Source organism: Hakea prostrata, chromosome 2 (assembly GCF_041222555.1).
Source record: "Hakea prostrata isolate BN-2017 chromosome 2, UWA_Hpros_2, whole genome shotgun sequence".
Lineage (NCBI taxonomy): Eukaryota > Viridiplantae > Streptophyta > Magnoliopsida > Proteales > Proteaceae > Hakea > Hakea prostrata.
Window position 1 is genome coordinate 51069173 of NC_142601.1, and position 12726 is coordinate 51081898.

At 40.6% G+C, this 12726-nt stretch overlaps 2 protein-coding genes across 2 annotated transcripts; one reads left to right on the forward strand and one right to left on the reverse strand.

Annotated features, from left to right (window-relative positions):
* The first annotated feature begins 2597 nt into the window (after positions 1-2597).
* On the forward strand, positions 2598-8652 carry LOC149024746 (uncharacterized). Its single transcript, XM_089144953.1, has 3 exons — positions 2598-2874; positions 3527-4730; positions 5207-8652. Exons 1-3 carry the CDS (start codon positions 2711-2713, stop codon positions 8099-8101), a joined length of 4263 nt encoding a protein of 1420 aa, XP_089001079.1. The 5' UTR covers positions 2598-2710; the 3' UTR covers positions 8102-8652.
* Positions 8653-10959: 2307 nt separating this feature from the next.
* On the reverse strand, positions 10960-12364 carry LHCA3 (PSI type III chlorophyll a/b-binding protein). The gene is made up of 3 exons (XM_089144954.1): positions 12001-12364; positions 11860-11921; positions 10960-11779 (listed from the first exon to the last, which is right to left on the reverse strand). The coding sequence occupies exons 1-3, from the start codon at positions 12163-12165 to the stop codon at positions 11161-11163; spliced, it is 846 nt and encodes a 281-aa protein (XP_089001080.1). The 5' UTR covers positions 12166-12364; the 3' UTR covers positions 10960-11160.
* Between the last annotated feature and the right edge of the window lie 362 nt (positions 12365-12726).

A 12726-nucleotide genomic window follows, 5' to 3' on the forward strand; every position in this document is an offset into this window, starting at 1 on the left:
TGACAGCTCAGACGCCCGGTGTCTGGCCTCGATGTATCATACATGTCTTCGGAGGCATTATATTCTACTATATCATGATTGGGGCCCATAGGTCTAGAGAATAGGAAGAGATGGGGGATAGGAAGAGAAAGGAAGGTGCGAAGAGATAGACGTTTTAATGTAAAATTTCCTGAATTGAATCTTATTGTCACTATATAGGAAGTTGCTACATTGTGCAAGAAGTACACGTCCACATTTAAGAGCACATTTCATTCCCTCGGGTCATTAGCTTTGCCATCCAAACTTTATTGTCCACATGATTCACAGTGGTTGGTAAATTACCTTTCTACCCATAAACTAAGGAGTAAAAATAAAACCTTTAAAGAGAAATGAATTAGCTGCGAAAGCATAGGTTATTAGGTTATTGCTTGCTTCCCAACAAGGAAAAAGAAGTGGGGTTTGTTAGATATAATTTAGAAACGCATTACATGATCATCCATCAATCCCTGATTTTACATCCCATTTTTCAAAGCGATTTTAAAATCAAGAGAAAAAAGCTAAGGTAGTTTTGGCCTTTGGTGGTGGGCATTACGGTCAACACACCATCATGACAAGAAAAGATGGATGGCAACCATAAAAATAAAGAAAAGGGTTCATGTCGGTTTCCACATCTCCTCTCTCTCTCTCTCTGTCTCTCCGTCTCTCTCTTCCGCTCACTTTTTCTTTTGTTTTTTTGCTTGTTTTTTTCCCCTACCTTCCTTTTCTTCCTTCTTGCAATTTTCAATCCTCGTAAGCTGTTGCTAATCACTCATATAGCTTTTATTGCTTACGCGGAGGAGAAGCGTTTCGGTAATTTCCTGACAGATTAGAAAATGGGCTTAGGGTTTGATTAAAAATTAAATACAAAAAAATGTATTTTTCTCAGAAAAGAAGGAGAAATTTAAAAGTTTGATTAGGTATAGGAAAGGACAGCTCGTGGGAGTAAACAGGAAAACCCCTATTTCGCTGATCTACCTTTCATCCTTATATGAATTATCCTAATTAATATAGATTAAGGAGAATTATTTTTACATTAAATTTTCATAAGCAAGGAGGGTGAGGTGGGGGGCCATGAGGCGCTGAAGGTGAGAGAAAGAGAGAGAAGAGAGATTTTGGGAGAGTGAGAGGGTGAGGCTGCTGCTGTAAAATTATTGTTAAATGGGTACTCTCTCTCTCTCTCTCTCTTTCTCTTTCTCTCTCCAAGACTCCAACACGCTCTACAAAAATTAGATAGAAGAAGAACTGCGCTGCTGCTTTTGGTGGAGAACCTGATGCCCTCTTTGATGTGTTAGTGGGTGGTGCTGTTTTCATAACTGTTGATGTTTGAACTTTGGAGCTGAACCCATATCTTCATCTTTTTTCTTGAGTTCTAGTCTCGAACGACTCCTACTCTCTCTTCTCGTCTTACTTTCTCAGATTTTCATGTAGAACCCATCAAGATTTCAGGAGCAGCTTCAGGTTTGTATGATTCTTTGGTTGGCTCTTGCCGATCGATCTTCACTCGAGTTTCTTTTTTTTTCCCCTTTTTTTTTTTGATATCTTCCGGTTGAATAGAAGCCTAGAACTCCTTTTCCACTTCTTTTTCTTGGGTTCAATTTGTTAACCCCTCTGTAATCGGTCCGGAGTTCCAACTTGCGTTTATCTATCATCTTTCCTCCCCCCATCACCCCTTCCAGAATCCCATATTTTCTCTTGTTTTGCTGCATCTGGGTGAGCTTCCAAGTAAAAAGATTTACATCTGTGTGATTTCATGCTCTTTTCTCTCATACGGGGCTGTCTATCATAATATAGAATCTTTGCATATGGGTTTAGCTCGATTAACAGTTTTCTTGTCGCATCGTTTGCTTCAACTGAAATCTGGGTCTGCTTGACTCTTGCTTGCTCGCAGGTCACAGCTTTTCTTCCTTTTCTTCCGTTTACTCTCGTTTGGTACTTCTTCTCTCCCTTGTGATTCGAGATTTGGGTTTCCTTCCGCTTTCCGTGGTAGAGATTTCATGTCTCGCCGGAATACTTCTGTTACTGTTCATTCCCCCCCCCCCAATCCTTTTGATATTTGCGGGTCGGTTGGGGGTTGGGTTTGAATAGTTTTATCGTTTCGTTTGGATCTGATTGTTCAATCTTGTTACTCTTGCTGGTTTTCGCTTGCCTTTCTCTCCTAGTTCCGATCTCTTTGAGTTTGAGATTGTTTATCCGGCCTTGGCTACATAAAATAACGTTCCTACGGCCGTTAATCTAAAGTCTCATAACTTGTGTTTGCCTTGTCTTGGTGGGCTTCTTTTCTTTCCTCTTAAGGTGTCGAATCGACTACGAAGAAACCATGATTTGTGAAAAGTTCCAGAGGCTTTCTTCCCGTTATTCCCATCTTCTCAGCACATAAAATAACGTTCTACAAGTTTCTAGAACCCTGGTTTTGAGCTCTTATCTATCTGTAACGTTGTTATCTCTTGCTTGCAGGATGGTTGATGGAGAGAAAGGGACTGTTTAGTTGCTGGGTTTTGATCTTCTTTTCCCAACTTCCAGACTTAAGGTGGTGGAGTGGTGGTGGTGGTGGTGGTGGTGGTGGTGGTGGTGGTGGTGGGGTGGTGGTTGGTTTAGAAGCTCATAAGCTTTTGTTATGCTGGAGAAGAGATTATCGCCGAAGCACTTGTGACTGTTGCGAAAACGGCACAAGTAAAGGGAAGTCTTTCTGCAGATGTTATCCGTCGAAAACCCACCAGATCCCTCATGTTCCAACAAAAGTTCACAACTGAAAAATGATGAAAGGGGTCCTGATGGGCGTGCCCTGCACGAGACGGATCTGCTAACGAAGCAAGGTCTTGGTGATACTGACAATCAACTACCCAAATTCTCTATAAGGTAATGGCGGCGTCACTTCTTTGTTACTACTGTAGATGATGGTATTCGTACACTTTACTTCGTGTATTTGATGCCTTCCACTCTCATCTCCGGCCGTTTCTCTTTACCCCAACTCCCACCACGGTGGCCTGAGAGATTTCAGACATCCCATAGTTCCTTCCTCGAATCAGGTCCGGATCTACATGGTGCTTCGTTTCTGTTGGCCTTTGCTGTTAAGCCTTTCGCAGTCTGTTTTATTTGCTCTCCGGATCTCTCCTCTCTCTCTCTCTCTTTCTCTCTCTCTCTGATGGTTGTTTGGCGTGCCTAAAATGTTCTTCGTGTTCATTGGAACATAAAATCATGCGGCTTTCTTTTTTGGTTTTTGGTTAGTAAAGTCATTCGGCTTTATTACATGTTGACTTCATCAACCATCCTCTAGCGATCGATTTATCTTAGGTGGCGTTCAGTCTTTGAGTGATTGAGATCGATTCTATCATCCTTAAGCTCAAAATGCTACTTGGGTTTCAGATTTTCTTGGTGAGGTCATTCCAAAAGAGCTTTTTGATGGAAGAAGTTCGGCGGTACTTGATTGCTTGTGCTGTTTGTTTGGTGTTACTGCCCTCTGACTCTAGAAATTTTCTTTTCTGTTTTTTTTTTCGGTGGTTTGTAACAGAGATTATGCTTTTGGAGCTCGGAGCAAGGATATTTATGCCAGCTGGCCGTTTCATAAGAAGTATCTGCAAACTTGCTTAAAGCATGGCGTCAAGGATCCATTGCCACCATTTGAAACTCCTGATTCTGTAAGAAACCGGTGTTCCAGCAAGGTTATTGCTCAAGGATCCGATCACCTGGGGAGAAACTGTTTAGGGGAAGAAGGTTCATCTGGGAATGAAAGGCCCAGTTGTCTAGATGGGGAAACTGGTTCACGCTCTGATCCTTCAGCAGTAGTGTCTTTCATCGAAGCTCAATCTCATGTACGGGAGAAGGAGAAGTTGACGGTCTCGGAAGATCCGACGGGTTTCGAACAAGGTGGAAAAGAAAACATTCCCTTGAAGGTCAGTGATGCCCAATGCCGAGGGAGTGAGTCATCTCCCACTAGTAGTCTGCCTCTATCAGCTTCGGAAGCCAACACTTTGCCAGAGGCCTCAGCAGAACTCGAGGTTGCAGGAACTTCTTGCACACTCCAGAAGCCTGGAGTAACAATTGAATCAAAGGGTAAGAAGTGCAGATTAATAGTAAAATTGGGTAGCAACTCCAATCCTAGTAACGGAGACGACCATACATTGAACACTACTACCATACCAGACTCCATGGCTTCGAAAGTTTGCCCTGTTTGCAAGACGTTTTCATCTACTTCAAACACGGCACTGAATGCTCATATTGACCAGTGCCTTGCAGTGGATTCCACTTCCAAGTTGATTGTGAATCCTAAATTGAGCAAACCCCGGGTGAAACCAAGGAAAAAGAGGTCAATGGTGGACATCTGTGCAACTGCACCACGTTGTACACTTGAAGAGCTTGATAGAAGGAATGGGTCAAATTGGGCTGCAGATTTGAAGATGGCTTCTGCGGGTGTTGAGGTTCGCACTGAAGGGAAAAAACAAAGGTTGTCCAACATACCTCTCGAAGAGAATGAAGAAGACAGTGCAGTTTATGTTGATTCTAGTGGCACAAAGATTCGGATCCTATCTAAATTCAATGACACACCAGCGTCAACAGTTGGGAAGGATTTCAAACCTAGGAAGTATATCAGAGAATGTAAAGATATCAAAGATTTATCTACTGTAAAGAGAAGACGATTTGCACCCAGAAATTCCAAGTATACAAAACTAAAGCCTCAGACTGTTTCACTCTCTCAAAAGCCAGATAGGGCTGAGGTACGTCCTCTTATTATTATTTCTTTCTTTTCTCTTCTCTTTTCTTCTTCTTCTTCTTCAACTTTTTTTTTCTCTTCTTTTTGGTGGTTTTTTGTTTTTTCCCCTCTTGTGTTAGTTCTTGGATTTGCCAGTTTTTGAGTGTAGAGCATTACATTAGAATGCTCATCTTACAGAAGAAGTGTGTCAAGTGGGTTTCCAGAATTATGATAATACAATAATTCCCAATGCCTTTTTACCTACTTGGTTTAAGCCTTTTCTTGTGTAAATAGGTTTCCAGATTTAAGTTATTTTAATTTAGATAAAAGTTTTCACTAGAAAAGGTGAGAACCATCCATTTACGTGGCTCTTAGTGCAATTTTATTTTAGATTGAGTTTTCGTTAGAAGAGGTGAGAAACATCCATTTACGTGCCTCTTAGTGCAATCACATTATTAAGACATTTCAGTAAACTATAGTTGCTTTTGTGGTTATGAACAGACCCATGGAGTCTCTGGAGGGAAGCATAGGATGGAGGAAAATCTCAAGAAAGAAGAATCTTTATCTCAACTGCTGAAAGTCTGTGACCCTATCAAACCCAGTGAGCCAGGAGCTGTAGGACGGTGGGTTTGCTCCAAACGAACTGGTCTGTCAAATAAGTTTTGTGGCCAAGATGGCAGTCATAATCCTGACCATGATAGTTCGTCATTAGAACTGACAGACTCACTTGATGGCATTCATCAACCAAACTTGAGAAATTGTTCTTTGGAGAGAAGCCATAATTGTGAACTTCCAAACTCATCATCTGAAGATCCCAACTCTTCTCTGAAAAGCAGGAAGGTGGGAAGTTTAATATATGGAACCCCTGTCATTTCCAATGGAAAGAAGTGTTTGAGACCACCAGCTGGCAGTCTTAGTCGGCTGAGTAAAGGAAACACATCATCCGAGTTTGATGGATGTATGCTGAAGCTTTCAAGATCTTCAAGAAATCATGCTGGATCACCACGAAGTGTGAGTGCTGAAGTTCATGCAGGCCCAGTCAAAAGATCTGATGGCTCACCCATGGTGGCTTCAGAACAACCTAGGACTTGTCATCTTTTGTCTGCAAAAGGCAGGAAAGCTACTCTGAGGAAGAAAATGTTGTTAGTTAGGGAAGCATCTCCAATGACTAAAGTCAATGAGAAGGGAAGACATTTCACCTTTAAGAAGTCTCGGATGCATAAACGTATGGCAAAAACAGCTGATCAGATACAACCATTATCTGGGTTAGTCAAAGAGCGTGCCAAGGCCCATGAGGGACATAATTTTGAAAATCGATTTGGATTCATGAACCAATTGGAAGAGACCCATTGTTTAGACCCCAACAATATTTTTGAGTCTGAAACAAGAGAAAGCATAGATGGGGTGGCTCCAGACAAAGACAGCACAGCTGAAAATGGTTGTTGTTACTGTAGCAAGAATGCACCTGATATGTTTGATGGCCAACAACATGGTACTGAGGAAACTCAGGTTGGTGAGAAGAACACAAAGTTTTCTCCAGGGAATACTGTACGGGGCTCCACTGTTAGCTCAGACAGACACTTCTCTTCAGAATCCCATGAGCTTGGTACTTGTTCTGATATCCGATCCATTAACTTGTCATCAAGTGGAAAACATAAAAGACCTATGTGTAGAATTGATGCACAGACTGGAACAGTTGAACCATATTTTATTGATGACATAGGGATGGATTTTGGAGATGAAATGGGTAGTTTTAGTGCTGGAAAAACTGATTCATCAAAAGCTGGTTTGAAGGTTAGAGTTGAAAGTTCACTTTCTGAAGTTGATGTAATACCTATCCCAGGACCACCAGGATCATTTTTGCCAAGTCCACGGGGTTCAGAGGTTCTCCAGGGAAGCTCATCAAATAACTCAAGCAGGGTTTCATCTTTTCAAGACAGATATGTTCTTGCTGATAGAGATTTATCTGGATCTCCTGTTTCTGCAACCTCCTCTATCTCTCATCCTCACATGGAAGGAACTGATTTAAAACATTCAGAACCGGAGACCCATGCAAGATCTCCCCCAGCACAAGATAAAATTGCTACCTTTGCATATTGTAGTAATAAGCCTGTTTTGAAGGATTCAACAATATATCCAGGCATGGTAAGTAGGGACGGAGTAGAAAGGACCAGTTTTGAACGGGAAAATGTAATGTTTGGTATGGTCTCTCCCTCCATGGGCCCACTGGAATATTCAGTTGATCAGACATGCTGTTGCTCAAGAAAGGAGAGTGCATCTCGAGGTGCTGCACTAGTGCATGAAAAATCAAAGTCCCCAGTTCAATGTTGGAAGTCCCCAGTCATGCTTGCTGCTAAGGGAAATCAGATGATTGGCAAGCAAAGTTGTGGGTCTGATTTCAGCATTTACCCAAATTCAAGAATTGATGAGATGCTGTCTCCCACCTTGGAGTTGTCTACAAGTCCTACTGCTTTTAAAGATTCTCTTGCAGCTACTTTGACCTTCCCAAGTCTTAATGATTCAGATTCTGCTCCACCATCTTCTCATGCTCATCCTCAGACTGCTTCTCATCCTGTTCTTAGGTTAATGGGCAAGAATTTAATGGTGGTAAACAAAGATGAAGACACATCCATGAAACTCAGAGAGATAATGCCAGGTACATCAAGCGGAGGCCTGAATCCAAACTATTTGACTCTTCTTGGGTACTCCAGTGTCAATGCGACCAATGAGGACTGTGTTTCAATTTATAGCACAGCCATGAAAGGTCCTGTCATCATCAACCAGGGTTCCTGCAATACATCCTCCTTATGTTATGATTTTGGTTTACCAAATGAGTTTAGAGATCTCTGTGGTTCTGAGGCAGATCACAAGCTCCCTCTGTCACAAGGTTTAAATAGCCCAAACAAGCCTGTGGGAGGATCTGTGGCACCTCCGTTTCAGCATCATTTGTTGCATCAGGAAGACAGGTTGAATAGCAAACAAAATCTTCCATACACTTATGCAGATAGAGTTCAACGGAGTGCTGTTCCTGCCACCGAAGCTGTTACCCATCCAATCCAAGAGGTGATTGTCATTGATGGCTCTCCAGAAAATGATGCTGATTCAAGAATGAGAAATGCTACCTCTGAGGGATTAAGGGGATGCCAACCTTCTGGAGTGGGAATCCTGCCTTCAACTGCATCTAATTCCAATTTGATACAGATGAGTTCGTTTCCTTGCAATCAGTCACAGAATGCTTATATGCTGAGGCAACCACCAGTGAGGCCCAAGTCCAGTTTTCTGGTATCATGCCCCGTCGGAGATCCAAATTCTGTGAAGTGGAAAGGTTCTTACGAAGTCTCCAACGCATTATCGCGAGGTCCTGTAACTGCTCCACGAGTTCGACGGGTCATTTGAAACCCTAAGCAAGGCACATCCAACAGGCCTTATCTTTGCCATTTCAGCGGTCTTTTTATCGAGTGTCACATTCAATGCTTTACTAGGACCCAGGAAAACTTGCTTTGGAAAATTTAACCTGCTTCTAGGTTGAATTCGAGCTCATGCAGTGATCTGCTGGCACTGTTGCAGGTTTAGGAGGGGTTATTGTCTGTGGTGGACAAGTATGAATATGAACGGTCTAAGAAGGCCTGCAAATTTCTGGTATATATGTTCCAATGAATATCTGAGAAGGGTTTTTATTTACTTTATAATCTGTTGACTTTTTTTTCTTATTTTCTTTTTATGACACAACACTGCTGACTGCAAAATTGCTGTCTTGAGTTTGACCCAAGAGTAAGTAATGTTATCTTATGGAATAATTGATAAATTTTGAAGATACACTTTCTCATTCCCGTGTTGTTTCAAAGAATTTTGTGTTTCTTTTTCCTTTTCTCTTTGTGATCATGTTCTTGTTTAGAAATCTAGCTCATTGACTTAATGGAAGTTCATGTCAAACTTTGTGGGTTGAGTTAGACATTGCACTAGTGTTGCATGTGCTGCAGTAACTTATATCTCTACGTCTCTCTCTCTCTCTCTCTCTCTCTCTCTCTCTCTCTCTCTCTCTCTCTCTCTCATACTGGTTTCTAATTTTTCCTTTCTCTGGGAAGATTCATGTAAACTTGAAGTTGTTACACAAGAGTTGTTAGAGAAAAAATATCAAGGTGACATCGGGTTGAAAGCAACAACTATCAAGCGTGGTGATTATTTTCCTCTGCTGTACCAGTTTGTTTCCTCATCAAGTTCAACTAAGAAAAGCAATGCCGCACCCAGCACCAACCATGAGAATGAGAGTGAGAGAGTGAAAGTAATGGCTGTGGAGTATATTCTCCTTGAGCTTAGCTAGCTTGTTTCAGAAAGCCTTCACTTTTGAGCCTCGAACCAGTTAACGGAAAAGCATTGGTTTTTCTTCTTTTCATGAAGATTGCTTATTACTTTCACTCTTGTATAAATCTAGAAATCACACGACGAGACGAGATACAGCTCCTTTTCTGATATAAATTGTTATATTATCACAAATGGCTTTTGGTGACTCCTGGGAACCACTTTTTTTTTTTTTTTTCTTTTTTCTTCCTTGGAGGTAACCCAATCACTATTCTAAGGAGGAAATCCACCGAACAAACAGGAAGGATGTGCCATCAATCACAAATAAAGCAAGGCATTGAAGAAACAAGGGTGGCCCATGAGTGAAACTTGACGCATCTATAAAATTTAATAGAATTGAATTTATTGATACTTGCATTATATTGGCTAGACCACCCAACTCACTGATATGATATCCCATGGCTTGTTCTTGGGATCACCAGTGTGGTCCAATTAAACTAGACCCACCCATCAAATGCTTTTAATGTGGCCGGTTCAGAAGATCTTTTGCCTACATTAATTCTCTCTCCCCCTTCTCTTCACAGTTTGATGTGGGCCAAACAAGTTCAAAGAATTATTATCTAATATCATGTTTGGAACAGAGGAATTTTTTAAATATCAGCAAGTTTAGCTTTCTACAAGAAGATTCAAAAAGTAAAAAAGGGTTTGATTATTTCTATGCCACTACTATATGGATACAATAGTTTATCTAGTACCAAAAGTTTATGAGTTTGAATATTTTATTTGGGAACAAGTAATTTGGTTTGAGGGTTGATTTTTCTTTTTTTCTTTTTTATATCTTTTCTCCTTAAAATGAGGGTGATTATTTTTCATATGGGAAGGAGAAAGAGAGACTTACTTAGGGCCTGTTTGGTTTCATGAATCCAGGGATTTCAAATCCCGGATTCATGAATCCGAGATTTATACCCGTTTGGTTGTGAAAATCTCTAGATTATTCATAAAATCTAGATATTCATCTTTTTACACTAAAAACATGATTTGTAGAGTTATGGGTATGGGGTGAAATCTAAGGATTTCATTACTACTATAAAAGCGCTAAATATTTGAGCATTCACAAAAATCACGTCGACCAAATAGATTTTTAGGATGATTACACATATTTCATTCTACAACCAAACAATTGATTACATGAATTATGACTCCATAGATTTGAAATTTATAAATTTGAAATCTCCAAACTCATGTAACCAAATAGGCCCTTAGAGCATGAAATAGTCGGCAAAGTTGATTCATCTTGGCTTGGGAATTTAGGTTTAGAATGAAATCTAGTTAATTTAGGTTTAGAATGAAATCTACCCAACTTGTCATGTTGACACCCTTGGTTTATTAAGTCACCAGTGAAGTCTCCACCATTGTAATCATATAAAATAAAGCTATAGTAACTGAATTTGTTAATTTGTATTGTCTTTTCTTTTCCTATTTTTAATACAGGAAAAGAAAAAAGTGACAGAAAAGGTTCTATTTTGGTATTTGAATCTGCTTTCTATCTTGCTCCTATCAATTATTACTTAATTGACTCATGAGGCTGGAGGCACTTCGTAGGGTTTGTGACAGGCCATGAAAAATGGTTTCAGGAGATATAGATAGATAATATTAATTTATCTCCCAGGTTGTGCTAATACATTCAAAGCAGGTGGCCTTACTATTTCTTTTCTTTTCTTTCTTTTCTTTTTTTTTTTCTCAAATATCAGACTAGGGAAGAGCAGAGCTCATTCAGTGTTTCCTTTGAAATGACTCTTTTGTCCTATTATATAACCATTGTGTTTATCCTTTTCAACGCATGAGAAATCATAATGATGAGCTCAAATGCAAATGAGAAGACTTGAGATATCCTGAGAAACAACTTAAACCCTATAAAGTAAAACCTATGGTGGCGCCATGAGTGTTCATCTAAATTAAGCATCAAAATAATAATATCTTAATTCATTAAGATCTTGTTTTTCATTTCATATAATCACAAGTGAGACACACACTCTTAATTCTTACCCATACCCATACCCATAATAGGGAAAGATGAATAATTAAGATTTGAGTTGTTTGACACATAGAGTTGAGATTAAAAACCCTAGAAACAACATATAGAATAGTACTGCACTTCAGTGAAATTTGAGGCTTGTTAAGATGTTGTTGTTGACAGGGTCAGCCAAATGGTCCAGTAGGTTCTGGTAGGGACCAACTCCAGTGACAAGTCCCTGAACGAAGTAACCCAATATGGCCAACATAGCCAACCTTCCATTCTTGATCTCCTTCAGCCTCAACTCCTTCATGGCCTTCTCACTCTTTGTTCCCAACCCAAGTGGATTGAATAGAGGACCACCAGGATAAGCAGGTTCACCTGACCCACCCAAGAACTTCTCCAAACCAAGGAAGTATTGCTTCCCCATGGATCCTGGTTTTGCCCAGTCTTGGAACCTTCTGTGCTCTGCAAAACCCATCAATGACATCTCCAGCACAAACAAAGTGAATGGGTCTGCCCAGTAGTTGTATGTTCCTGCTGGTGGTATCACTCCTGTCTTGAACCATGGCAGTGCTGTGTCTGCTGGAATCAGACCCAGCTTCCCCAGGACCTCTGGTGCTATGGCTCCTGCAGCTCCCAACATCGCGTAACGCCCGTTTATGACCTCTCCATAGGCCAACCACTTCGGTTCAATAAACCCTCCAGTACCTTCTGGGTCTGATAACCCTAGTGGATCAAATCCAAAGTCACCTGGAAGACTGGTTTTCATCCATTCATATCATCAGAGAAGAATTACTCATTTAGGTGGTTAATTAAAACTTCTTTAGTTAAAGACTACCTGCCATCTAAGTACGATAAGCTCTGCTTAGATGCAAACCAAAGCTGCCTGTCTGCTCCTTGCTGCAATATTAAGATTAAAGAGTGATTATAAGTGCAGAAGAAGAAGAAGAAGCTGAAGAGACAAATGGAGGAGACTAACCTTGACAGGTGGTGTAGAAGCTGCTCTTACAACCAAAGAAGATCTCCTTGAGGAAGTAGAGGAGGAGGAGGTTAACCCACTTGAAAGGGTCCTCCCACCCAACAACTGTCTTGCAGCCTCCATAGAAGATGTCAGAGAAGACGACACTAGAGCTTGTGTTGCCATCTTCTTCTTCTTCTTCTTCTTGTTTGCTTTATTTGCTCTCCTGTTTCTTAAGGTGTTCTTCGCTTCTTTAGTTGTAGGCTGTGATGATGTATTTGATAAGAGAGAGATAAGACACACAACTACTATTTGCAGAGAAGAAGAACTGGAGGTTCAGAGAGTAGCTACTGGCTAGGCCCGCCCCAAAGGGATGAGAGTCCAGGAGTTTTAATTTCAAATGGAAATCTAAGCCGATATGCATGAGGTGTCCATCTCTCAGACATCATATGATCTCAGTTACCAATGGAGTAGTTTGCCACCTGGTGATTCCATCTGTATCAAATCTCATCTTCAGATTATGTGCAGATTTTTTCAGAGAAGTGTAATCCATGGAAATGGATGCATGGGCCCAACTTGCTGCTGATTTTTCTTGATTCCCAGAAATCCTGATTCTCTCTCCAACCTTTCTGAATTCTGGGTGCCGCATAAGAAGAATCTCCACCATGTATATTTATGTCAACAATCATGGGAAATTTTATTAATTTGTTAAAAAGTATATGTGATGGTAGAAAGTCTGATCCTTCC